General features: G+C 38.0%; 1 protein-coding gene across 3 annotated transcripts in view; it reads left to right on the top strand.

Annotated features, from left to right (window-relative positions):
- The window catches only part of FYB1 (FYN binding protein 1), a 144,287-nt gene that overhangs the window by 93,792 nt on the left and 22,870 nt on the right, over positions 1–27,625 (top strand). For all 3 annotated transcript variants that reach the window (XM_024578526.3, XM_024578525.3, XM_053914467.2), the window contains exons 3-9: positions 9,553–9,709; positions 20,558–20,604; positions 22,457–22,476; positions 22,910–22,941; positions 23,518–23,638; positions 26,229–26,388; positions 26,873–27,017. In XM_024578526.3, the coding sequence (XP_024434294.3) occupies positions 9,553–9,709; positions 20,558–20,604; positions 22,457–22,476; positions 22,910–22,941; positions 23,518–23,638; positions 26,229–26,388; positions 26,873–27,017 (682 nt within the window). The remainder of the gene's footprint in view (positions 1–9,552; positions 9,710–20,557; positions 20,605–22,456; positions 22,477–22,909; positions 22,942–23,517; positions 23,639–26,228; positions 26,389–26,872; positions 27,018–27,625) is intronic.

Here is a 27,625-nt window from a genome sequence, read left to right as displayed (position 1 = left end):
GGGCAGGCACAATTCCCAAAGAATAAATATACAAATGACTTCAAAATAGTTTACGTCAGGATAACTTAATAGTAACTCTATTTGCAGCACCGCTTTCTGTGATCATCATTTATGTTTATGCCATGCTTCAGACTTTCCAAGATGCTTTCATGTACACCAGCTCTGCTAATCCTTAAATGCCTGAGAAGAGGCTGGAATCGTATTACTGCCACTTGACAGATGGGAAAAATAAACCACAGGGAGGTTAAGTGATTTGCTAAAGACAAAGAGCTCTCTGGTGATAGAGCTGGTGGTGAAAATCAATGTTTTCTAATGCCTGACCTAGTTCTAAGACATCCCTACAAAACCGGTATTAGCAATGTGCCACCTGGAATCAGGATTTTGTGGCCATTGGGGGCAATATGATACAATGCCTTTGGTTTGGTTGAGGAATCCAGAGATTTAAAGGGAAATCGAGAACCAGAATTCTGGATGCTCCTTAGAGCCCTGCAATGTGAAGGTTCTAGGTACCTTCTTAGTCAGAAGTCATAAATGTCAGAATCTACAGGGCAGATCTCCTGAGTCCTCATAGATCTCTGTGTTACAAGAGTATTATGACAATATCTAGAACCAGTATGTGGTTTGCAGAAAAATCTAAAGTGCTAAGATTGTGAAATAATACAATTTCCTTTTCCAATGAGTATATATAGTACCTTCATTGTGTGTTCATTAATCATCCCTTCCGCTTCTCCTTGTGCCTTCTTTTCTTTTCCTTCAATTCTAGCTTTCTGTTTATAGAGTTTTAGGCACTGGCAAAATGCCATCACTTTGGGGAGTCTGTGTTTCAGGGAATCTGGAGCCACCCTGGGGCAGGGCCAGATAACTCCTGGGTCCCGCTGACTCACGGAGGGCCCCTCCTAGTCCTTTCCTACTCATAAAACGGCCTTGGAGTTCCACCCATCCGGGTGTGCCTGAGCCAAGGCACATGACTTGTGCAAAGCCTCTTCTGAGCTTCCAAAATGAAAGAGTTTGAATCAGAGGCTGTTAACTTTCCAGATTCTTGAGAGTTGTTTGTGTGTCTACAAGGTTTTGCAATTTCTCTCCCCTTTATTCCCAGCCTACCTTATTTTTTTCCTGTAACCAGTATGAGCTGTTCCATAATAGAAGTACAGTCAGTTCTCTCTTACTTTTGCCATTAGTCACATTTTTATTATAGTTATGAATTATAGTATTAAAATTATTACATGTCTTGTGAAAGTTCAGATGTTACAGCAACATGTAAGTCAAGCTCCCACTTGACTTTTTCAGCAAGCTGCCCAGCATCTTCTTGCAGAGTTCAGGACGGGCCTCCCCATCATGGTACTTTGGCATGTGAATTATTTTGAGCTGGAGACAATCAAGACCCTGTAGGCCCAAGAGAAACTTTTCTCTCTCCCTTAAAGAATTTAAATTAGAGGTCTTGCTTCTAATTTAAACAGGAGTCATCTGAAGTTATCAACAGAAATAACTTTGTAGGGCCTGTCTATAAGGCAGGCCAAACTCCTAATTACTGAACATCTGCGGTCTTAGTGTCCTGTAAATGACCTTCCTCCCCTCAGAAGCCCCAGGGCTCCTGACCTCATCCTTAAATCAGAATGTCATATACACCTGGTCTTTCCTTCCTGTCTCCAAACTTCTCCTGTATGCACGGTTCCCGTTCAGGGATGCCATCACCTTTGTGATAGAATTTGGTTGTCTCTTGTTAATCTGTTTTGTGCAGATTTTATTGTTAGACCAGCTGAAAGAACTTTGAACAGTAGAGGAAAGCTTCTCCTGCCCCCAGGTCCCTCTTGAACTCTCAAGCTACTGTTAAAATGCCCTCAAAAACAGTTCCTGGATCTGACTTGAGAGGAGAGTGGGCAGTAAGTTGCAAATCTACCTGCGTAGCTCACTGTCACTGAGTCATCCTGTGCTGTCCAGGGGACCAGCTCTGCCCACGGCTCTGAGGCTAAATTCTGTCATTTTTGAGGAAGGAATTCCAAGTGGTCTTTTCAGTTCAGCATTTTAAAACCACAGGCAATACCCCCTGATTAGCTTGATCAGTTTGGGGTATTATCTCTCAATTTTTATCCGTAATTCTTTTTTGTTAAAGAATTTATTTATTTACTTTTAGAGAGAGGGGTGGGGAGGGAGAAACAGAGGCAGAGAAACACCAATGTGAGAGAAAAACATCATTCAGTTGCCTCTGAATGATGAGGGGCAACACGGGCCCCAACCGGGACCAAACCCACAACCCAGGTATGTGCCCTGACCAGGAATCAAACCAATGACCCAGACCAGTCAGGGCGGTCCCTAGTTCTTGATGCCAGCTAAACTCTACACTTGTTGTTGCTTGCCAGTTTTTTAATATCTTCTAAGTTCTTTCATGACTTTATTTCAAATTCCATTTCTTAAGACTTTTCTCCCTGCCAGCTCACATCTGTCTGCATCTCTGGGGACCATTTTTCACCAGCTCCTAAATGTCTACTTTGCTGCTATCTGGCTTCCAAAATCAAATTCTGATATCAATTATAAATTCAACATCTAAAACACCCATATACATGAATATATGCTTCAGGCTCATTTTACATCCTCCAGAGCCCGCTCTGCTCTGCCCGAAACTGAAAAGTCTTACAAAGTTGCACAAAGAGGAAAGGTACCCATTAGAAAAGCTGGACTTACACTCATATCTTAGAAAAGCATGTTACTGTGTCCATTTGACTTTACCAGTAATTTCATTTCATCTCTTTGAGGAGCAGCAGAATAGTCAAGGGGCAAGGACATCATAAGAAATTGACTAGGGTTCAAATTCTGGCTGAGTTTGACCCCCACTTTTATTGCTTACAAACTCCCTGAACTTGGATAGTTTTCTTAACTATCTAATAGAAACTAAATAATGATATATACCCCATAACCTTGTTATGAATATTAAATAAGGTTACATGAGTAAAATGCCCAGAATGGTGCCTGGCAAGAAGTGTTTATTTTGTATTATTTTCATCAATCTCAGACATTTCCTACAGAATTATTTTTTCTGTTTCTTTTTTACTTATTTTATTAGAATCCACCCCCTCTTTCCCTCACTACAGATTACATTTTTGCTTTTGAGAATTCCAGTATTACTAATTACATTTCAGCATACTTTAAAAAGTCTGGATTGAGATTTTAGAACCAATCATTTTACATTAATGTAAGTCCACCTGTTTTTCCCCTGAAAAACTAAGGTGCTTTTTCTCAGAATTATTTTGTATACATGCAAAAACATCCCCTGCAGTATTGGAAAGTGACCGCAGATTTTGCAAAGCAAAATGTCCTGCTGCCTAGTACTAGCGGAGCATAGGAAGATTTCGGCGCACATTCCCCAAGCTTCATGAGGAGCAGGACACAATTAGTTTAGAGCCTCATTAAGCCTTCCAAGTTCTCTCTAACAATTTTTCCAAGGTTATTTATTTTAAAATCCAACCAGTCCCTCTCCATCGTTCAGCCCAGCTTCCCGCTGGTTCTGCTGCAGTCTCAGGCAAGCCCTCCTCTGGTGGTGGCCAGGTGGCTGCCTGCAATCCAGGAGTACCCACTCCCCAGAGCTCCCGGTCCAGGGGAGCAGCCGGCACGCCCTTCGCAGGAGCTCCAGTTAGTGTGTGATTGGGGCAGGGAGGATGGGCGTAAGCGCAGAGGCAGGGCCGCTCCGCAGAAGCACGCTCAGACCGTCCCGAGAGTCCAAGCAAAGGTGAAAATGTGTGTGCGTTTGGGGGTAAGTCAGGTTTTAGTGTTTCCAGTTCGTCAGTCCCAGACCTTGTCTGCAGTCTCTCATCTCCTTCCCTTCGATTATTCTCATGTGCTAACACCTCCTGCTTGTCAATTTTTTTCATGAAAAGATGTACAAATGGCTAATAAACATTTTTTCTGTCTAGTTTGACCATGGTTTATAAATTCACTCACAGTCTGTGTGTGTACAGCTTTCAAATCACTTATGAGTCTATCAAATCATATTATTTATACATTAAAATAACCAGATATCACTTTTATCTGTCAAATCCAATAGGATTTTAAGTAGTTGCTCCATGATAGAAGAGGCATTTCAAATAAGATCTAAATGGTGCTGGGACATTGGGTAAAGGATTTAAGGATAATAACAATAAAAACCATAAAAATAGATCCTGCTCTCACATCTGACTCCAAAATAAATTACTAAGAGTTTTAAGGAGTTACACATAAAAAAATAAATAAATAAAGCCAAGAGAAGTAGGAGAAAAGAGAAGGTGGATAATTAGATGTTCTCAGAGTAGGAAAGACCTTTCTAAACATAACGCTAGTGATAGAAATTACACATAAAAGAATTTATTCATTGATTTAGAGAAAAAGTAGTAAGTCCTACATATCAAAAAATTAAACTTCACTTAATGACAAAAATGAAATGGACAAAATAGAAATTATTTATTTCTAATAAAAATAATATCAGTTGGAAATTTTTACATATCAGATTTATGGAGAACTCATTCTTCCTACCCCAACTCCCCCCAAACACAGCTGCCAAAGGCAAGGAGCTGTTCCTGTGAGAAGGCACCAGGCAGGGAGTGCCCCGAGTCAGGAGCTCGGACCTGAGCAAACTCTAAATAAAGCTCCAAGAAGAGGACTGTGACAGTGAGGACAGAGGGTAACATTTTTATTACCTTACATGAAAGAAACACTTTGGAAAGAGGCAGAAATATCTAAGAGGAATTCAGAATTAGGAAGCTTTTTGTATACTCATATTTTGTTATCTATAGTGAGCTCCTTTTGCACAAATTTTTGAGGGAAAAATAAGGATGCTCATTATACATGGGTAGTACTGATTCAGTATCTATATAAATGTTTTTAATTCTTTTATTTATGCTTATGCGTTAAAAGTGTAACTCTAGGAAGTGACAACATTATCTGTATGCACAATAATACCCTTTATTAATACAAAAAGTACTTAAATATAAATAAATAAATAATTGAATTTTAAAATTGAAGTGAAAGACTATTTTTTCCTGAATGTTTGGGCCTGCATTATACACGACAACAGGTAGTAATATGCCATTGAAAAGCCTGCCATTGGCTCACTAAGGAAATTTACTGTAAAGTACTGTCTTTTCTTTAAAGGTTTTGAAAATTTTTAAGGTTTGATTGATTTTGGCAAAGTGTTTTGTTTCTGGTTTGAGTATTTTGTTTGTTTGCTTGTTTTTGGTATGGACATGCAGGAGCCAAAGCAGCCAAATTATTATTTCTAGTTTGTCCATGTGAGAAGCAAAATGATTAAGATTTTAATAAGGAGGTTTCATAAACCAGTAAGAAAAAGGAAATGCTATTTTTAAAATTGGCAAAGCATTTGAATAGATAATACAATTAAAATGAAAAATGGGTATAAAGATGAAAAAACTGACCTCACTAATGCTCAGACATGTAAAATTAAAACTAAATATTTTTCAAGAGGACACCCCTATTCTTTAAAAAAAATGCCCCAAAACAAATAGGATAAGAAATGCAAACTCCACATTCAGGAAAACCAAGCAACAGCCATAATTCCTCAGCATAATATGGGAAATCAGATAGTGAATCTTCAGGAAAAACAGTGTCTATGTGTATTATGTGTATATACATACATGTATTAAATTTTATTGATATAAAGGGTGTATGACACATAATGTACAGATAATAAGATATACAGTACTTTTTACTGAAAATTCCTTATAGCTAGTTGTTGATGTTTACATCTGTTGCCAACCTGTGGTTGTAGTTAATGAAGGAGAGTAGCTCCAACCTGAATGTTGATTAACATCTTCACTTACGTTAACAAGACGAGTGTGAAACAACAAAGATGTGTCAGAACTTTACTCACTTGCCAGTGATTGAGCGACTGCTTTGCTAAGTTGTATAATAGTTTTCAAATACAGGGAAATATTTCCTCAATGGTGTATACTATTCACAATGTAATATCTACAGAAACAACACACTTTTAAGCTTAATCTGCATTACCAGCATTTTCTCCATGGCTTTCTTAAGTCTAATAATCAAAAAAACAATAGATCAGGCCCAAACTTGTAGTTCTTGCTGGTTTTTATAATGAAAATATTCCCATCACGCCAAAGTTTAATACACTCATAGTAACTCCATGTTACATGACCCCTGAATGCAGAGTTGGGAAGAGATGCCGTAGTACATTATGATATAACTTTCCACTGACGCAGATCCTGGCCCACAGGATCTGGTGTTGTGGCTGCAATATACAAATACACACGGACTACAGAAATCCTGTGGAGGAGAAGGGATGGTATGGCCACTCTCTAAGTGAGAGAGAGAGGGCGAGAGGGCTAGAGAGAGCCCAAGAGAGAGCGCTGACCCCCGCCTAGACAAGCTTTTCTTGCTTTTCTGGGCACATTACATGGAGGATGGTCCTCATTTACTATGCACAGGTTCACCACAGGTGACTACCTTTTAAGGACAACAAAGGATAGAATACTGCTAATTACTTAAAAGAGAAGGATGTTACAGCTGGAGGGGGAAACTGCTCACACTCCATACTTGGGTGGTTTAGCACAGACTTTAGGAAGCTAAAGAGACTCAGTAAACATTTGCTGCCTCTGGGTGAGAGAGTTTTAGCAAGAGCAAGTCTCGTACAATGCAGGCCTGATTTCCCACGGGAGAACCTGTCCATGGACATGGGTCCTGCCCGCCAACCTTGCTCCCCACTGGCTTTCCCGAGTGGGGGATAAGCCACATTTCCCACGCATGGAACAGTTCCCCACATTCCACCATTCAGAGAATTTCTCATGACAATTTCATACATGTTTTACTTGACTTCATTTACTTAGTATCTATCTTCCAAATCCATAAGAGGAAAAATTTTGGTCTGTTTTTCTCTGTTGTGTCCCTAGTGCCTAGAACAGAGCTTGACACATGGTAGACATTCAATGAATAGTCGTTAAATGAAAAATAAAATGTTGAACTCACTATATGCCAGGTACGATCCCAAGTGCTTTACATATGTTAAGTCCTCACCACAACCCTATGGGGTGGCGTTATTATATCTGTGTTACAGAGATACCCAGAAAGTTACTTAACCAAGTCACCCAGCAGGTAAGTGGTGAGGCCGGAATCCAAACCCGGCACTCTGGCTCCAGGGCTGGCACACTTTGTCACAACGGATTCTCTCAGTATACCAGAGACGTGACATTGGCAAAGAGAAATCCCAGGACCACAGCTGTGTGACAGCCCTTAAAAGCAACCAGATCAAATTAGAGCAAATGGAAAGGGGCAATGTATTGGAAGTGGTCAACTAAATGACAGGTTTAATTTTGTGGAAAGTGTTTAAAGGTATGTTACAAACTATTGGAAATTGTGAGAAGAAAGAGTTCCAAAGAAAACTTTGCAAATGACAAACTCACTCTAGGAGAAGAGTAAGTTGAATGAGAAAGAACATGTTGCCATTATAGTTTACTACCTGATTCAGCAAAGAACAATATTTGCCTAGTTGTGATAATGAAAACAATCAATACAAATTTAATTTTTTTAGAAAAGTCATGCTCTTGCTATATTGGAAAGGAAAAGGAAGGAAAGCAAAAATCAGCGTCTGCTAAACAGAAAGTCAATAATATCTTTAAAAATCATGAATCAAGCAGTATACATACATAGTACATAGTACATAGTACATATTTGCCCTAAAATGTTTTAAAATACATATAACTCAGTAGTTACTGCTTGGTGATGGAATTATAGGTAATTCACATATATTTAGTTTTCCATGTCCCATATTATAATTTCTGTAATATATATGATTTACTCGTGAGATTTTAAATAGTTCTCAGTATTTAAAAATCGCAACTCAAACAAAACATACTTCTCATTAAAGATTCAAGGAGATCATCAAGAACAAGTAAATATGTGTTACCTATGAAAACAGACACAAAAGCTAAACCTCTCTGGTAAAAATAATGGGTCAGATAAAAATTAATCTACATCTGTAAAACCAAGAATGTGACATTAAAGTTGATATAGGCTTGTTCACAAAATCCATAATATTAAAACTAAGGTTTATAAAAGTAAGAGAATTTCCTTTGGTTTGTTTACTTTTTATTATGAAATATTTCATTCATATACTCTACACATAGGTTTAATACTTTTTAAGGTTTCCCTAAGCAAGGCAAAAAAATATTTTTAAGGGTAGGAAGTAAACTCAAAGAATTTGTCTGTCTCAAGAAATGGAACATTTATCAACTAATCATCAGGGAAATGCAAGTCAAAAGCACAGGGAAATATCACCTCCCACTTGTTAGATATCATGTTGGGTATCATAAAAAAAGACATGAGATGAAAAATGCCAGGAAGTGGAGAAAAGGGAACGTGTGCACTGTTGTGGGGACATAAATTCATGCAGCCACTGTGGAAAACAGTACGGCGTTTCCTCAAGAAGGTAATGTTAGACCTACCATACGACCTAGCGCTCCCACTTCTGGGTGTCTACACAAAGGACGCAAAGTCATTACCGCAAAGAGATAGCTGCATTCCCATGCTCATAGCCACATTATTTACAACAGCCAAGGTATGGAAATGAGCTAAGTGTCCAATAACAGATGCATCTAAAGAAAATATGGTAAATGTATATGGTGGAATGTTATTCAGCCTTAAAGAATGGAAATCCTGTTATTTGTGACAACCTGGATGAATCTGGAGGGCATTATGCTGAGTAAAATCAGCCAGAGAAAGATAAATGTTGCAAGATGTGACTTACGTGTATAATCATAAAAAAAAAAAAAAAAGGTGTACTCATCAAAATAGAGTAGAAAAATGGATGCCAGGAGCTAAGGGTGGAGGAAATAGGGAGAGGTAAGTAAAAGGGTGCAAACTCTCAGTTATAAGATATGTAAAGTTTGGCCGTGGCCAAGTGTAGCTCAGTGGATTGAGCATGGCCTGTGAACCAAGGGTTGCCGGTTTGATTCCTAGTCAGGCACAAGCCTGGGTTGTGGGCCAGATCCCCAGTGGGGGGCAAGCGTGAGGCAACCACACATTGATATTTCTCTCCCTCTCTTTCTTCTTCCCCTCCCCTCTCTCTAAATATAAATAAATAAAATCTTTTTAAAAAAAGATATGTAAAGGTTGAGGATCTAACGTTTAACATGATGTCTATAGTTAATAACACTGTATTGTGAAATTGAAGTTTGCTAGGAGAATAGACTATAAATATTCTTCCCCTCCCCCCACAAAAAGTAAACATCTGAAGTGATGGATGTGTTAATTAACTCATGGAAGGAATCCTTAAAAAACATATAGGTATATAAAATTATCATGTTGTACACTTAAATATCTCACAATTTTGTCAATTATACCTCAATAAGGCTGAAAAAATAGAAGAAATGGAACATTAAAAATGCCATGCCCCATGTTACTTAGAATATTAGACTCTCCAAAGCGTTAATTCAACTTAGGATGCATTTCTTACATTTTTATATTTAAAATTCTCATTTCTACATAATGGAGTAACAAGCTCCTGTACTTTGAAGACTTGTCTTAATTCATGGTATTGTTTGTTTTGCTTTTTAGGTACCAGCAAAGGCCAAACACCTTACTCAACCACTTCCATACCACCGCCTCCGCCTTCCCATCCAGCCAGCCAGCCGCCCTTGCCGGCTTCTCACCCAACACAGCCGCCAGTCCCAAGTCTACCTCCCAGGAACATCAAACCTCCTCTAGATCTAAAGTAAGCGAAAGATTATCTTGTCATGTCTTTGTCAGCCTCTTGCCATAGATTTCCAAACTGTGCTTGGCTGAATGCTAAGGGTTCCGTGGTAAACTGCTGGGGCCCCAAAACTGGACAGCTAGTGGGGAGATGGGCAGGCTGCTCTCCTACCTCCAGCACCTCCAGCCACTCCTGGTTTTCTGTGTTTACAGTAGTTTTCCCCTTAAGCATTTACTGCAAGAAAATTCCCGCTGCCCACTGCAGGTCAGCGCCATCTCCATCACCTCAACCACCGCCTTGTTCTACTGGCAGCCGATGGTGGGCTGGGCATTTTACATGTACAATCCCTATAATCTTGTCGAATGTGTAACGTTTCACCATTTCACAGGTGAGGAAATGGAACTCTACAGAGGTTAAATAGCTTCTCCAAGATCACGCAAGAATAGAGCAGATATTTGAGCCAATGTCAGTCGGAGTCCAAAGTAAAGCAGGTTTTCTCTCATTCTTCAGATTTTGGGCTATTTTAAAAACCTAGAAAACTTTTATTCAAGCTTAAATTTTTTTAGGTGGTACTTTTTAGAGATGTCAAAACTATATGGGTTGCTCCGCATGGGCTCTTTATCCATGATTTACCAGGACGGGGGGTAGAGGAAGAAGCAAGGGGAAGATTGCAATAGAATGCAATGTTGTTTTAAAAAGAAACATTCAGTCAGTGGCAAGCCTGCCTTCTATGGCCAGTGGGGCTAGATTCTCCCTTTCTTCTTCTAGAAAATTGCTGTCCATGATTCTCCTTCACCACAAATAAGTAATATCCCCAAATATTTAACTACAGTTTGTTTTCCCTTCACCTTAAGCCCCTACCAGACTGATGTTCTTTACATTCAAAGTCTTAATATCCACAATCCATATAACAGAATCCGTTAATCATACTGACAGTTTTCTCTAAATTTTGAAGGTTACAGTTGAGAACAGGGGTTGCAAACACGTTAGTCAGGGGTAACCTCCAGTGTGTTGCGCTTTATTATGCTTTGGGGAGGATGTGAAGGCAGAAACCAGAAAGGGGTGGAGCAGCTTAGTGGTGAGCAGTATTTTCTACGTGGCTTACAGTGTGTGTTCATGTTAACTGCACACCCTTCCAAATGCATGAGCTTATAAATTTTAATTTAAAGTCTACAATACCCCATGATATGCAGCTACCAAATAAGAGGGCAAGCCGTCTGCCTACTAACATATTAATGCTCAATAAATATTAGTTTAATTAAAATAACTAATTACTATTGTTCTTAAATACACCTGATTTCTGTGTGAATTAGTGTCCTTTCACATGTACTAATCCTATTTCTTTTTCCTAATGTCTTTCTTATTTTGACAAATTTAACCTACTAGATTTCACACTTAGCATTTTGAATTTTATTGTGTGACCCTATCCCAGCTGCAGGCATCAGTCAGGCTTCTGGATTTTGTGTAACTCTAGTGAGAAATTGTAAGAAATACCTTGAGCGTGAATTCCTGAACATTTACAGACATGGAGACCAAAGCATAATAGTTTGATCAAAGTAATTGGGGCAAGAAGGAGTATTTGACACCATTCCTGCTGTCTGGGGATCCCCAAGACCACAAATGTCTGATAGTTTTCTAATGGGATCACACAGCTCTCCATACAGTAGTACTGAGAGCTAAGGCTTATCATGGTAACACTATCCTTCTAAGGCTAGGAACAGGCACACTGGGGCTGCTCTTGCCCCCAGCTGTGGAGATGCAGTGCATGTGTGATGCTGCTTCCCCAGAAAGCCTGTTAGAGACAGATTTTTATTGAGAGCTAGTCACATAGGCACCTGCTACCTAGCAAATTCCAAAATACCAGACTTCTAGAAAAAAGCAGATGTTCATCTGTGTATACAAGTCACATTGTGTATACAGTCTAGGAGCAGCAAACCACTCTTAGCAATTAGGCAACTTTTCATATCAGAGTATGAGCCAAGGGCCAACCTTTGTAGAAGGATCTTCTAAATATAAGAGTTTCAGGCCCGCTGTGTTAACTCTTTTCTGTGAACCTCCTCCCTAGAATCCATTATGACAAGGTGTGGAGTAAAAAGTTGTAGAAGGAAGAAAGGATTTCAAAAGCAGCCCTTTAGCCTATACAGCTACTTCATACGGATGCTGGTCAGTTTCCCAGCTTTTCAGGGAATTCTTACAAAGTTGAAAAGGACCTGCAGACCAGCCAGGCTCAAATTCTTATTTGAAGAAAACAGCAAAAACCACCAACTGTAATAAATTTTACCTCACCCCTGTTTCAATCTTATTAATGACTTCTAATTAGAAAGTCTGATTCATCTAAGAGTTTTCAACCCCACAAAATACATACTCTCAGAAGAAAGATGGAGAGGAGCAAGAGTCTTGGGTGTTATATTGCCAAGATCAACTATAATTGCAGTATCTGAAAGTTAATTGTCAGATGGAGAGAACAGAGGGAATGAAAGCTAAAGCACATCTATGAGATAGTATTTTTTCAAAAATAAAAATGTGGTATATAATGAAAACTTCTGGGTTCTCACCAGAGAGCTCAAGCAAATTCCAAAATGAAGAAATATCTCGGTTAGAAACTTTCCCCTAAGTAGAGGAAGCTAGATAAGACACAAAGAGGAAATGAAAGCAAAATGGATCTTGATCATCTGGCTCAAAATTTTATATTTAATGCAGAAGGTAAACTTATGGCTTGATCTTTAAGTAAAATTGTGAGATGTGGGTGTTTCTGTATTTTCTTCACACCACCCTTCAAACACACACCTGGATGTTTCCCAGGTGTTGCTGCCACTGGGCTGCAAACGCCGTTCCTCTCCTCTCCAATCGGTGGCCGCTCTCAGGTCAAGATCAAAGAGGTTATTTTACAGTCACTCAACCATTATTTTTTAAGCCACTACTTTGTGCCTTTGCAGTAAGAGTTCAGGCAGTAGTGAATAAAAAAAAGGCCCCTGCCCACATAAATCAGGGGCAAGAGAGCAAAGGAATTAACACAAGAAACAGGTAAAAGATACAGTGTATTAGGAAACATTGATTGCTGTGGGAGAAAATAGCACAGGGTTGGGCAGTGCAGTGTGAGGGTGAGACGGGCGGGGGGGGGGGGTGGCGTGTTGCAACTTCATCCAGAGGTCAGGGTGGCTCCCTTAACAGCAAGGTGTGCTTGAGCAGCCCCAACGAAGTGAGGGAGTTAGGCATGCAGGTGTTTGGGAGAAAACAGGCCCAGGAAGAAAAAAACAGACACAACAAAGACCTAGAATGTTCAAAGACTAGGAAGGAGCTAGAGCGGACCAAGGGAAGGGATAGCAGGAAAAGACATAGCTCGTGCAGGGCCTTGCGGGACGTGATGGAGATTGTGGCTCTTTTCCTAAGTGAAAGGGAACCACAAAAAGAGATTGAGCAGTGATGTTTTCTGACTTATGTTTTTAAAAAATTACTGTAGCTGCCATTTGATGAGAGACAGCGGGCAAATGTTGAAGCAGAGAAAGTGGGCAGATACTGCAGAAACACAGGCAACATGTAGAGGGGGCTCTGCTCAGGGTGGAGTCCTGAGAGGTGTCCAGAGTCTGGATATATTTTGAAACAGAATTTGTATTTGGGATATGAAATAAAAGAGGATTGAAGATGGCTCCCAGGTTTTGGCCTGAGCAACACTGAGGATTATGTTCCTGTCTACTGAAATGGGAGAGGGTTTGGGGAGCAAGTTTGGGTAGGGAAGGTCAGCAGGGTGTGGCTATGCGAAGCTTAAGGTGTCTCTGAAACATCCCAGTGGAGATGTGGAGGAGGCAATCGGGTCTAAGAAGTGATGAGTTTTGGAGAGTCTGGTTTAAAAATATAAATTTGAGAGCCATAGGCATGTATTCCACACTTAAAGTCATGAGGTGGTGTGATTCCCCCAAGGAAGTGAGTGTAACTAGAGAGAAAAAGAAAGCCCTGGCGCACTTGAACTCTACTGGGCCTGGGAGAAGAAAAATTAGGGAAGGAGAATAAAAAGGAACAACCAATAGAGTTGTTCCTAAAGTCTAGGAAAAACCAAGATAGTATTCTGAAGGAGGAAGGGGTGATTGGCTGTGTCAGAGGCTGTGAAGACCCACACGTGAGCACTATGGAGGTCAGTGTGGATGGAAGTTCCTGGAGTGGTGGGGGTACAAGCCCGATAGAAAGAGTTTTAAAACAGCAAGAAAGGAAAGGAATGGCTAGAGAGCGTGGCAAAGGAGAGAAGGGAAGCAAAGAAATAGGGCAGTAACCAGTGAAGAAACAGAATCAAGATTTTTGTTTTAAAATGCAAGAAATAGGAGTGTGTTTGTATGCTAATGAGAAAGCTCCAGTGAAGAGAGGACAATGATGATAGCAAAGAAAGGAAAGAATTCCTGGAACCAGGAACTAGAGCAAGTGGGACCAGTGCTCAGATGAGGGGCTGACTTTCAAAGAAATAATGAGCTGGTAAGGTTTGCTATTCTCCCCAGGATGTAGAGTCTGCATTGCTTAAGGCAAGAAAACAAATCTCTCAGGAGGAAGGAATTTCAGGAGACAGGATGCCTTTATCGCCTGCCTTCTCCCTTCTCCCGAGAAATCACTTGTAATTATATCATTCGGGTCAGGTGCCATGGGAGCGGAAAAGATTGGAGGCAGGTAAAAGTTAGAAGGAACAAGTAGCTTTAAAAATAAAGTGGTGGGGACCAAAGTTATCTTGTGTTTTAAATTGTATTGTTTCCCCACCTAGTGGTCAGAAATCAGCTAGTTATGGTTTCTACTATTTCACTCAGACATCTGAGGAGGAACTGAAATGGATCAATAATGATCAAATATTTATCATTATTGGTGTTCAAATCAACATCTTCAGGGTCACACATTTTTCTGTGCTATTTTAAAAAAATAATTTAAATTTTAACAGCATGACTAATTGTGTGAAAACAGAATCAATGGTGGAATACTTTGGTATACAGAACAAATTACATGGTTATTAATAGTAATGAGACAGGAAGAGTGAGGTAATAAGAAATAATAAATAATGGGAAGTGACTAAGGTGGGGAAAGGAAAGGTTAAACAGTACTTTTCCCTGCGGTCATTCATAGTCAGTTTAAGCTTTGTTTGGATTTTTTTTTTCTTTTTTGTGGCTCTAAAATTAGAGGAAAAGTAAGAATTTACCATTATAACCTTTGTATTAATTAGAAATGCTTTAAATTCTCCTGGATTTGAGACTTGCCATATCACTTGCGCACTGACAACGTCTTACCTAACTCCCTTTGGGGAGCCGTCGGAGTTTTCTAACTTCCCATGCATCGGGTGTCACCTAGGAAGGAGACATGTTCCCGAGTAACGTTCATGGGATGTCACTTCAGTAAGGGCAGGTGGAACAAAGATTTATGGGCCACGTCGGTTTCTTCCTTCTTTGAAAACACAAACAAACTGACACTAAAAAGCTGAAATCATGAGTAGGAGTTACGAATGCAAAGATGCTGGACGGTCAATAGGCTCACCTCCGTGACAGGCAGGAAACAGCTCTAATGCTTTCCCAAAAGGACAGTCACATTACTTTTCCTGTTCAGTGCTGCTCACCATAGCATAACAAGAACTCTGGTGAAAGGCCTTCTGGCCTGGACACACTATTAGAGCAAATGATAAGCGCCCTTTGCTTGCCCTCTACCCACTCCCTCTGTTTAGCTGCCCATGCCCTGGGCTGTGACTTGTTTCACTGGTTGCCTCTCCAGCTCCCGGGGAGCTGTTCTCCCTGGAACGCTTCTTCTGAGCAAATGGGGACACTGGTCTGGATTTATTCCTGACGTTCCCATAGTTCTCCTCATTTCCCCTTTTACTCTTCACTAGCATCCCTATTCTTATCACTAGTCCTTGTTTGTTGACTGTTTCCATGTTATACGTTTGTGAATTCAGACCTATGTAAAATGAACTCAGATTTACATGCTATAATAATGTTGGGTCCATGAATAAGTGTGTGCATGCAAACATACTCTACAAGTAACAAATGGTTCACATAACGTGTAGATGTAAGTATGGATGTGATATACAGATAGCCTTCATTTTGCTAGTATTTCTTACTCATCCAAGTGTTTTAGCAAGTAAACTACAAGTCTGGTAGTATTTTTTACTTAATATTCTTCTTCATAAATGATAATAAATAATTCACTTAAATAGTGAAACTTAATTTAGTTTCTTACTATTACTAAGACATCATTAATTCATCCAAAAAATTCTATACATGACAGCAATTATTCTAGCAGCTTACTAAAAATCACAGTCATATTAATAAGTTAACTAACAAAGTGACAGTCTCTTTCCTCAAGGGGCTTGTGGTCTCAGAGCAGGAAGAGAGACATGTGTCAATTTCTCTGTAATTACAGTAATGCAGAGTAATCACTATAAAGGAACAATGCATGCATAGAAGATGCAGCTGCATGGGTTTAGGGGAGTCAGGGACGACCTCACAGAAGAGGGAGTGTTTAAGGAGAAGCTTAAAGATTAGGAAGGGTCACAGGCGGAGGGTGATGAGAAGAGAAACAACAGGGGTAAGCGTGGAAGAACAAGAAACCAGAGAGTGTTCGGAGTAAGTCAGTTCACTATTAAAATGTGAAAAAATAATGGAGGAAAAGGAAATAGGAGAAGTAAGACTGCAAAAGAGCAGGCCTGATAGTAAAAATCTCGTATATCATGGGAAGGGCTATAGGTATGATTCTGCAGAAAGTCAGTATATTTTGATGTCTATGGTATCTACACCTTGTACTTTTAATTAATATTTAATTCATTAAAGTTTATGCAAAGGCCTAATTTATTTTAAGTACTTAAATTTACATAATATAACTTGCTATTCTATTTATACAGCTAGTAAGTTTTATTTAAGTAACTATTTTTAGGGGGATCTTTGGTTAATGATTGCACAACTCACACTAAATTCTTTCAAATCAATAGTTTTATTTATAAATTTAGTTAATTCCCTTACATGGTTTACATTGAAGATAAAAATTTATATATTGAATTTTTAAGCATTATTTTTAAGCGTTTCAAATACCTGACTGAACAAATTCAATAACTCTACTAAGCAAAAACCCATCCAAAAACCTAAGTGATTCTTAGACAGTCTTTTAAACCACAACCAGTCATCTGAGATATTAGAGTTTTATTTGCGATTGGATTTTTCTTCTACTTTTTTAAAAACATATTTATTTTTAAACAATTCAAGGATACAAAACACAGGGAGAATAGTATAATGAACTCCCATGTCCCCTTAACCAACTTCAACAATTATAAACTCATCGCCAATCTTATTTCATCTACAGCCCCACCCACCTATCCCTCTTCTCATATTATTTTGAAACTAATACCAAACATTATATAATTTCATCCATAAATATTTTATTTTTTAAAGATTTTATTTATTTATTTTTAGAGAGAGGGTGAGGGAGAGTGAATGAGAGGGAGAGAAACATCAGTGTGTGGTTGCCTCACACACACCCCTCACTAGGGACCTGGCCTGCAACCCAGGCATGTGCCCTGACTGGGAGTCAAACTGGTGACCCTTTGGTTCACAGACTGGCACTCAATCCACTCAGCCACATCAGTCAGGGCATCCATAAATATTTTAGTAGGTATCCATAAAAATAGGCTCTATCCATTACTATAAAACTTCAAGTCATTATTCAAATTTCCTATTGTCTCTTAAATTGTGTATGGTTTTTTTGTTTGTTTCAATAAGAATCAAAGTCTAATGTCTTCATTAGCTTAGATGTTTTATAACTCTCTTTTAAGCTATAGGCTCATCCTCTATCACTTTTTTTAATTTATTGCAGTTTATTTCTTGAACAAATCAAGTTGTTTATGGGCCCGTAGTTGCCCACTGTCTAGATTGTGCTGATTGCTTTTCTACAATATAGCTTAATTCCCCTTTTGTATGTATTTCTCATAAATTAGTAGTTGGATATAGAAGCAGCTTGACTGAATTTATGTATGTGTGTGTCTGTGCGCATGACTCCATCCTCGTGATGGGGGATTCTTTTGTCAGGGGTTCATAATGTTTGTTGACTTTCTTAATGATGTCAGCCACCGTGGACAATCAACACCTACGGTCTTTCCTTTTCAACTAAAATCAAGTCTAACTCACACATTTTAAATGATGTGGCACATCTAATTGAATATTCCCTCATGTAACTAATCTCTTAGATATTATAAATACTTAAAAATATCAAACATGTATGTTGTCCCAATGATTATAAAACTTATTCCACAAACATTTGTGCCATGGGTTTGAATTACTCCATCATTTCTGTATTTAATCCTGAATCTTTCAGGATCTGAAAAGGCTTACTAAGAGAAACAAACACCTTGTCATGAGCAATCTACACTTAGCTAAATAGAAATCTATGCATATGTAAGTTGAATTTTAAATGTAAAAGAATGAGTTTGTTATACTAACAGTTTATGATCACATGTTCACCATCTGAGGTGGAGACATATGTGTCCATGGCAGTTTTTCCCAAGCCACAGGAATACCCACTGAGCTTTTCTTATGGCCTCAGTGATCATAAGGTGCTTCCACCTCACATTCTTTAAATAGATTAAATTTTCAACCAGTATCTCTTAGATTCAAGTAACACTCTTTCCTTGTTCTTTAAGCGTCTTGAGTATGGAACCTAAGAGTGATATAATCTTATTTTTGTGTTAGAAAGATCTCTCTGGCAGCAGTATGCAGAAGAGGCTGTACTCATGACTAGCAGGAGAAAGGAAAGAAAGACATTAAGTATGTAGAACTGACAAACCTTGATTAATTTAATGTGAGCCTGAGAAGAGTGAGAAATAAAGGTGAATATGGGAATTGTGGTGCCATTCACCAAGGTAAGAAACTTAGTAAGAAAAACAGATTTAGGCTGAGTTGAAGGAGGGAAACCTCAGCTTCTGAGATGTTAATATAGAACTGGCAGTTGCACATCCAAGTAAAGATAGATAGATAGATAGATAGATAGATAGATAGATAGATAGATAGATAATAGATAGATAAATAGATAGATAGATAGATAGATAGATAGATAATAGATAGATAGATAGATAGATAGATGATAGATAGATGATAGACAGATGATAGATAGATAATAGATAAATAGAGAGTGAAATAGAGAGATAGATAAGTAGGAAGAAAGAAAGAAAGAAAGAAAGAAAGAAAGAAAGAAAGAAAGAAAGAAAGAAAGAAAGAAGGAAAGAAAGAAAAACAAAAGAAAGAAAATTTAAAAATAGGCCTGGAGAAGAGATTTCAATATGGAAATCACCAAGTTTAAGATAATATGTGAAGCTTTTGGGGTATTTAAGACCTTTCAGAGACAGATGTAGAGTGAAAAAAATGAAGAAAACCAAGACCAGAACAGAAAGAAACATCATCTCTTAAAGGAGAAATCAGAGGAAAGTAAACCCACAAAGGAAATTGTGGGTTAGTGGCCAGAGAGACACTACTGAGACAGGCAAGATTTGTCATTGCAACAAAAGAGACTCAGGGAAGGCAAATGACCAATGCTGTCAAGGGCCACAAAGCAATCAATCAAGTAAGATGCAGGCTGAGAGATGTCCAGTGGGTTTGGTAGTTAACTCTTTTAAGACTAGTTTCAGGAAGGCTTGCCAGTAGAAGCTAGATTGTTCTCAATGAAGAAATGAGAGGGAGGAGAGGAAGTAAAGTCAGTGACTGTAGACATCTTTTTCTACTGTGGCTGGAAAAAGCAGGATTATCTTGTGGGGATACAGAAGATTTAAAAAGGCAAAGAGAAGTGTTTGCTCTTTATAAATGAGAGTCACTTGGGCTGAAGAAGAAAACAAAGAGTTAGATATTTAGGGACAGAGAGTGAAAGAAGAGGAGCAATAATAATATAAATAATATACTGAGGTGCAGAAGAAAGGTGATACAATGATTAAAGTCACTGATAATTCATATGGGATTAAGAACACAGGTGTAAAGAAAATTTTTGGTAGGGAGAAGGTAAGGATGTTCATAACTGTAGGTAAGATTTTGGGTTAAAAGAATGTATTTTATTAAGACAGTTCACACCCAATAACTTATTTTATCAGTGAAATGAGGAACAAGATCATCTGATGATAGGGGAGACGAATAGGAGACTTAAAGAAAGTCATGAACATTTGAATAGCCATTGAGAAAGATGATGCAAGAGAAGATGGTCTAGAAAAAAAACATAATGAGATTATAGAATAATGTAGAGGGTGTAGTGGAAATTGAATGTCGATTATTTGTAATATCTGAAATCAATAAGATGGCAATTCCCTCCAGCTGTGCTACTCAACTTGAGAATAGAAATAGACAACATAGACGGTTCTGCACATCATTAGGGATCTTCCAGGCCCAGGTATTAATAACTGTTAATAGCAGTTGGAGTGAAATGGTTTAGAATGAAGCTCCTTGGCGTCCAGGCCACAAATGACGGGAGTGAAACCATGTGGGGAGCATTTGGAAAAGAGGAAGGAGTCGGGACTGGAACTAATTCTCTTGGGTATCCACACCATAAAACCAATCAGATGCCTTCAGAATCCCAGAATTGAATTATTGACACACTGCAGTTTTAACAAAAACCATACTGCTGCCCTGAAACAATGAATTCCTTGCATGTGCTCACTACAAAAGCCCAGTTCTCTGCTCTGGCTCCCCGACACTCCATTTTGGGCATCAGTAACAGCATGAGGACTATTCCAGTCACTCCCAATGACCTCTAAAGTTTTGCATCAGAGAAGATGTTGAAGAGAAAAGAATAACTTTTAAAAAGTATCTTTTTATTCTTTTTTCTTTTTTACTGTAATATAAGCATCTATTCATTCCATTTTTACTTTTTCTTCTTTCTTGCTTCCAGAAGCTCTGTAAATGAAGACATTCGCGATGGTGGCATGCATTTTGATGGTAAGGGGCAAAAAGATGTTTTATTTATCTTTTGTTACCTTGTATTATACAAGTTTAAGTTAATCACTCTCATCAGGTTATTAATGGGTCATCATCAACATTGATCCATGCAAGACCCTTCTCCGGTCTTATTTATTTATTCATTTTAATGACGCACTCCCTTTCCTCTCTTCCCCTCACCAGGGACAGATATTCTAATGTATTTAATGCATGTGTGTCTGTACATATTCTCCGCATACTGTTGTATGTGTGCATATATTTCAGTTTACATAAACACTGTGTTAGCACTCACTTCGATCTTTTTTTTTTACTCAACATAATGTGCTGGGGGGACCCATCCATGTTGCTATAGGTACTATACGTAATTTGTTGCTGTTACCGACTGCACACATATTCCACAGTATGCATGTTAAGTACTCCATGGTATGCATCCTGGGCATTCACAGTCTACCTCCAACTCACTAGTCCCACAAATAGTAATTCGATGCGCCTTCTTGCCCCTGTGTGGACCTCTGAGAGACTTCCTTTATATAGATATATATGTATCCCGCAAGGAATGGTTGCTCATAAGCTGCGGCATATTCATTTTGACTGAGTAGCACTAGAGAGCTGTCCAGAAGATCTTTGTCTGTGTAGACTCCCATCAGCAGGGCAGGCAGATTCCAAGATGCCTACCTTTCACCAGTCCATGGTATATTGAGCTTTCCAATTGCCTTCAATCTTATATATAAAATGCTATTTCACTTTCACATCTCTGCTTACTATTGAGTCTGGGTACTTCATTTGTTTATTAGTATTTGTGTTTCTTTTTCTGGAAGTTGCCAGTTTATATCCTTTGACCAGTTGTTGGAGGGGGGGCAGGTGGGGGTTGGTATCCTTTTCTGGTTGACTTACAGGATTTTCTTGTATTCCAGACACTAATTCCATGTCAGTTGCAGACATTGCAAATACCTTCTCCCATTCTGTTCAGTCTATTAATTTAGCCCAGGCTGCCTGAATATAATACAATGCAATCAAAGTTATTAATTTTTATCTTATAATTTATGCTTTATAAGTTTTATCAAAGAAGTTTTATCCCTAGGAAATAAAGAACAATTATCTTCTATTTTCTTCTGTGAACTTTATCCCTTATACTTAGCTCTTTAACCTCATTTTAGTTCACCTTTGAGGAATTAGGAGAAATCCAGATTTGTAGTCTCGTGCATGGGGCCAGTTTTCCCATTACCATACCCCGAAATCCCCCTTTTCTCATTAACCAGTAATGCCACCTTTATACGGTATCAACTCTGTGTGTGTTTGTGTGTGCATCACATGTGTATGTATGTAAATGTGTGCATCTGCCTCTGAGCTCTTTATCCCATTGTTCTGTTTCTATACCTACACTGTACTGTTTTATTATTACTGTTTTAGATTATGTCTTAATATCTGGTCATTGATATTAATGAATACTTGAGCAGTATAATGTCTTCTTTAAAAAATCTAATTAACTTGATTTGTTTGATACATGAAAGTGAATCAAAGTAAGTCAAAAAGTGCAAACTAGTTGTGATTTTCTGATAATACCTTTGTTCCAGACAAGCCCAAAAAAGCAAACATGCATGCCTTTCGTAAGGAGAATAAAGGGTGTCTTCATTGTCTTATGGAAGCCAATGAAATGGTTTTATAATTAAATAACAAGTATCAAAAAGACATAAGGATCTAAACCACATATACTATTTTATACTTCTATATCTTTGATAAAACATAAGTTTTGTTAAATTACTAACTATCTAGAATATTATATTACATGTAATAGCCCTACATTAAAGTGTTTCCTAATTATAGTACGTTATTCTTTTTTTAACCCCTTTAGGTTCTGGAAACCTAGATGAGGTCAGTTTTTTTTTCTTCTTATATTATACTGCTGTAACTTGAATGTTTGACAAGTGTTGTGATTCATTTTCTATTGGTATAAACCAACAATGAAAATTCTTATGAGTAAAGAAGATATTTTTCCATTTATGATCATAGTTCATCTAAAATGCTTGAGACATTAAATATCACTCATCATTCCAACTCAGTAATTTTGTGGCACTAAACATAAACTTAAATTGGCCAACACATCTGAATCATATAGCAGATATAAAATGAAATCTTTTGGAGTTTACTTTCCTAGTCTATCTCTAAAAAGAAAAAAATATTTTAAACAAACCAAATTTATATACACTTAAATTTATGCTTGTTTTACTAAGTACTCTATCTATGTGATATGTGCATGCTCTCTTTTTGAATAATTAAAATTAATTATTATTAATTTTTTTTACAGGAGGAAAGTGAAGGAGAAACATATGAAGACATGTATGAGTTACTTTTTTAACATGATATTTTCCCTCTAAGATGAATATAATGATTTGTAGGAGGGAAAGTGGATGGATATTCAGCACTAGGACAGAAAAACTTTATTGTTCAAATGACTGACATATAATGGTAACCCTTATTTTAATACAAAGGACTAAAGATTCTTGACTTGTCTGAGGATTTCACAGAGGACTCTGTAAAATGCTGTAAAATGCCAGAGACTAGCCTCTAGATAGACAGCATGTTTGTGCTCTTATACCTAGGAGCACGTGGATGTCAGGGAGAGAGAGACAGAGAGATTAATTCTAGTCATGCTGACAAGCAGCAAGAAGAGGGCCTTTATAATTGGTGTCTTCCACTTGTTGGCACCAGCTGTAAGGGAAAGCAGAGCTTTCAGAAGAAATCCTCATTTGTGTGTGTCCTACTGGGTTTAAAACAATTGAACACACCCAGGAGTGTAGACAACCCTTAACTTTTTACCTTCATCTAGGCCATCTTCTGTTGTGGGTAGAAACGGGAGCCTTAACACATCAATGCCTGTGACTGATGAAACACCCTAACAATATTTATCTATAGAGAAACATCCAAAGAACGAGAGAAGAAAAGGGAAAAGGAGGAAAAGAAGAGGTTAGAGCTGGAGAAGAAGGAACAGAAAGAGAGAGAAAAGAAAGAACAAGAGATAAAGAAGAAATTTAAAGTAAGAGTTTGCTTGCTGATAGGTGGAATAACCTCTTTTTATAATTTTCCCACGAAAGGGGCACCACTCTTGAAAGCTGGCCTGGTTGAGAATTACTTAATTCTTGTTAATTGTTGTTTTCTAAGGAGTAACTATCTTCACAACAGATTTTTTTTTTTTTTTGGTTCAATGTACTCTCTTATCCCAGCATTAAAAGAATAATAAGCAGGGGAGGGAGGTGGGTTTGGCTGGGGTGGGGTAGAGGGGTGGAGAGAAAATGCAGACAACTGTAATTGAACAACAATAAAATAATTGAAAAATTGAAAAATAAAAAAGAATAATAAGATAAAATTCAAATAAAATATGGTGGCTTATAATTAGTGGGCACCCAAGAAATTTGTTGACTGAGTGAATGAATACTCAGTTACTCACATCCACTGAGGCTCTTATTTTGTATTAAACTGCTTATGCTGTGAGCTTCAAAGCACACACACCCCTGGGGCATGAATTATAGTGGTGATAGGGACGCTTGTGTCTCCAGATGAACCACACCTGTCTCCGAGCCAAGTTTCTATGAGACACTCTCACTGCTGGTGTCTAGACCTGGCTTACATTTTTGCCTTGATTTTAAGCCGGTGTACATGTTGACTTTTGATACCTACTGTTTCTCATTCCTCTTCCTCTACCTGGATTTCTGACCTGTGTCCCCTCTAATCTCTGATTTCTAATTGTGTGGGTGACTTGTATTACTACCACCAACACTGCCCTTGCAGGCTGTCTTCTCTGGGCTGTACCATCTGAGATGACATGGCCTGTTTGATGTGGGTCTGGTATGTCAGCTACGTTTTAGAGTGAGGTACGAAATTAGTCTTTTCTTTAAAAAGGATTCATATTGTTTTCTTTAAACATTTAATTCCCCTGAAACATTCACTACATGTTTTAAATTATTAAAAATTTGATTTGTATATAACTTCTCAGTATATGTATTATATTAAAACAAAGATTCACCAGCATGGTACAGAGAAAGTGTGAAGCCTCATCAGTTGGGCAGATGTGAATTCAAATTCCAGCTACACGTGTGAGTTATGTGATCATGGGTATGTTACTAAACTTCTATGAACCTCAGATTCTTATTCTTTAAGGAGAAAGTAAATGATACCTCTCCTAAAAGTTGGGTATGGAATTAAATAAAAGAATGCACATAAAGTACTGTATCTATTATTGGTTCTCATTAAATTTTGAAAAATCTTACTATATATGTAAGTAAAATTAAGATTACAATGTGAATATTACAACATTTTACTCAACAAAATATATGGCTACCAACATTCATATTTTCAAATGAAAAATATGAATAATTAATTCTGTTAATTAAAATCTTCACAACACACATTTTATGAAAAGACTATAATTTTAAAGGAATTATATGAAGTTTTTCTTGTGCTTCTTTTGGATAAATCAATTTTGCAATGTTTCACTCATTCATTCAAATGGCATTTTTACTAAGAAAAAATAGTGTGTGGGAATAATATCACTAAATATGAACTCAAAAGTTGATCAAGATTAGGATTTCACAAGCTATATTTCTTCCACAAAATGTTCATAGATGTTCTAAGTAAATAAATAAATGTAAGAACTCTTACATAGTACCATATTCCATTAATTCTAAGACATGAAATATTTCACATTTTAAAATTCTAACATCAGGATGCACCTTGACATTAATGGCACATCATAATTTAAATTAAGCTGTTTGCTTTCCTTCTCGGTGACACATAATTAATGGCATGTATCATGACGCATAGCATCATAAGACAATAAAATAAGGTAAAGCTTCTTCAAAACTCAAAGTGTATATTTGCACATCAAAAGATCCAAGAAATTCTGTTTTAGAAGACATCAATGCAAGATTAGAAAATTAGATTGTTAGGATCCATGGTCTAAACCAGATTATTCCCCTGCTTTCAAGAAACCACTATAATATTCAGGACATTAATTTTTAAAAACCTCACAACATTTGTTTGCTATTTTTTATTTACAAAGCTATTACTAAAATGTTACTTTGGTTATAGCAGGTAATGTCTACCCCACATGTATAGACAGACAATATCACAAAATTAAAGAAAAAAAAGAAAATGCTTTTCCCAGGAGTACACCCACTACTACCACCTACCCTTCCCTTTGCTGTTCTAAGCCTGCCGAGAACCATCAAAATAAATTCACAGTGCAAAGTGAGGAAAAGCCTTCGCCTACCAAGCAGACCACCAGTACCTCCCATAAAAACACACAGCACCCAGGGTGGACTGTCGTACATCACTGGTATTTGGTTATTAGTGGCTTCTTTCACAAGCCTTTCACAGAGTTGCTGAGGTCCACAGGTCAGCAGTCTCTGCTGGAGCCCATGCACATGCACCCACTCTTTGCTCATCTTCCTGACCCCTGTGAATTTTCCCTAACTTCCCCTACCCTCAGTTTTTAGCTCAAACCTGTAACTGTTGGAAATAGGCAGATTGGCAGGTTGTGAACATATCAGCTTCCAAAACCGCATTCCTCAAAGACTTTCTGGAGAGCAAGGAAGCCTGTCGTGATTATTATTTTTTTCTCGTTGCAGCTAACAGGCCCTATTCAAGTCATCCATCAAGCCAAAGCTTGCTGCGATGTCAAAGGGGGAAAGAATGAACTGAGCTTCAAGCAAGGAGAGCAGATTGAAATAATCCGCATCACAGACAACCCGGAGGGAAAATGGTTGGGCAGAACCAGCAGGGGGTCATGTGAGTGCACCTTTTCCTATGACTTCAAGTTGTCAACCTTTTGAGCTAAAGTGAAATGTGGAAAATTTTTGCAGAATTACTCATAAGCATTGAGTAAGGAGTCTTGTTCAGGGTAGACAAAGATAGGAGGATTTACAATGACAGGTGGAGTTCCATCTTCACTTCGTTATCTTTTAGTGGGGGAACAACGTAAATATTGATACTACTCCAGGGAGGAAGTGGGGCATTAGGTATCTCATTGATGTTAAAAGGAAAAAAATGAGTCATGTGAATCACTTGGGAGTCTTGAAAATAGACTCTAAGCTTACTCCAAACCACAACAGCATAAAACGTGCGTGTCTACCTGGGAAGTCTATCAATCAGAATTGTAAGCAAAGAAATAAGGGGCCATGTTAAAGAGCAAATGTGCAATTGACATTTTGTTCACCACTTGAAAAGATTTAAGCTGCTGTTACCTGATCACAAATCATTCCCCTTTTGGTAGATGGCTATATTAAAACAACTGCTGTACAGATTGACTACGACTCCTTGAAACGGAAAAAGAACTCTCTCGGTCCTCTTTCATCAAAGCCCATTGAAGATGACCAAGAAGTGTACGATGATGTGGGAGAGCAGGACGAGCTTAGCAGGTATGTGCAGAAACAACCTGTAAAGCAGATCAGACCATCTCGGAATTGTGGATTTTAAGGTCCTTCCATATTTTACCTTCCATATGTCCTCCTGCTCTCTACCACTAAACTGAGTCTATGTATATACCACCTATGCTGAAGTTACTGTGTACAGCAGTTGCTTATCTGTGTACAGTAACTCCAATATAGGTGCAAGTTCATTTGAAACTTCAGACTCTTTTGTTTTATTCTTTGGTTGTTTGTGTCAAGTGCTACTTGAAAAACAATGGGCCATTTGCCCCATCTTGCCAAGTGTGCTCTCATTCCAAAATGCTGTTTTATACTATCTGCTCTAATTTGATCTTAAGGATTTGATGCCTAAAATAAACATAATTTTGTAAAATATGAGGCATAAGAATATAAAATTTAGTTCTAAGAAATATAAAATTTTTGCTCTGAAATCTTTGAGTCTGAAATATTTATTGCTCTTATTTGAACATATAACAGAAAAACTAATGCTTTTTTACTGCAAGTCTACTTTGCTTTTTAAAAGTACAAACGTGAAAACTCAGCTCCCTACTATTACTGTGTATCAACCGAAGGGGCCAACTTTCCATCGCCCATTCATT

The sequence above is a fragment of the Desmodus rotundus genome, chromosome 1, assembly GCF_022682495.2.
Source record: "Desmodus rotundus isolate HL8 chromosome 1, HLdesRot8A.1, whole genome shotgun sequence".
In the NCBI taxonomy this organism is placed as follows: domain Eukaryota; kingdom Metazoa; phylum Chordata; class Mammalia; order Chiroptera; family Phyllostomidae; genus Desmodus; species Desmodus rotundus.
The sequence above is the reverse complement of the archived record's forward strand: the minus strand, read 5'-3'. Positions and strand labels throughout refer to the sequence as shown.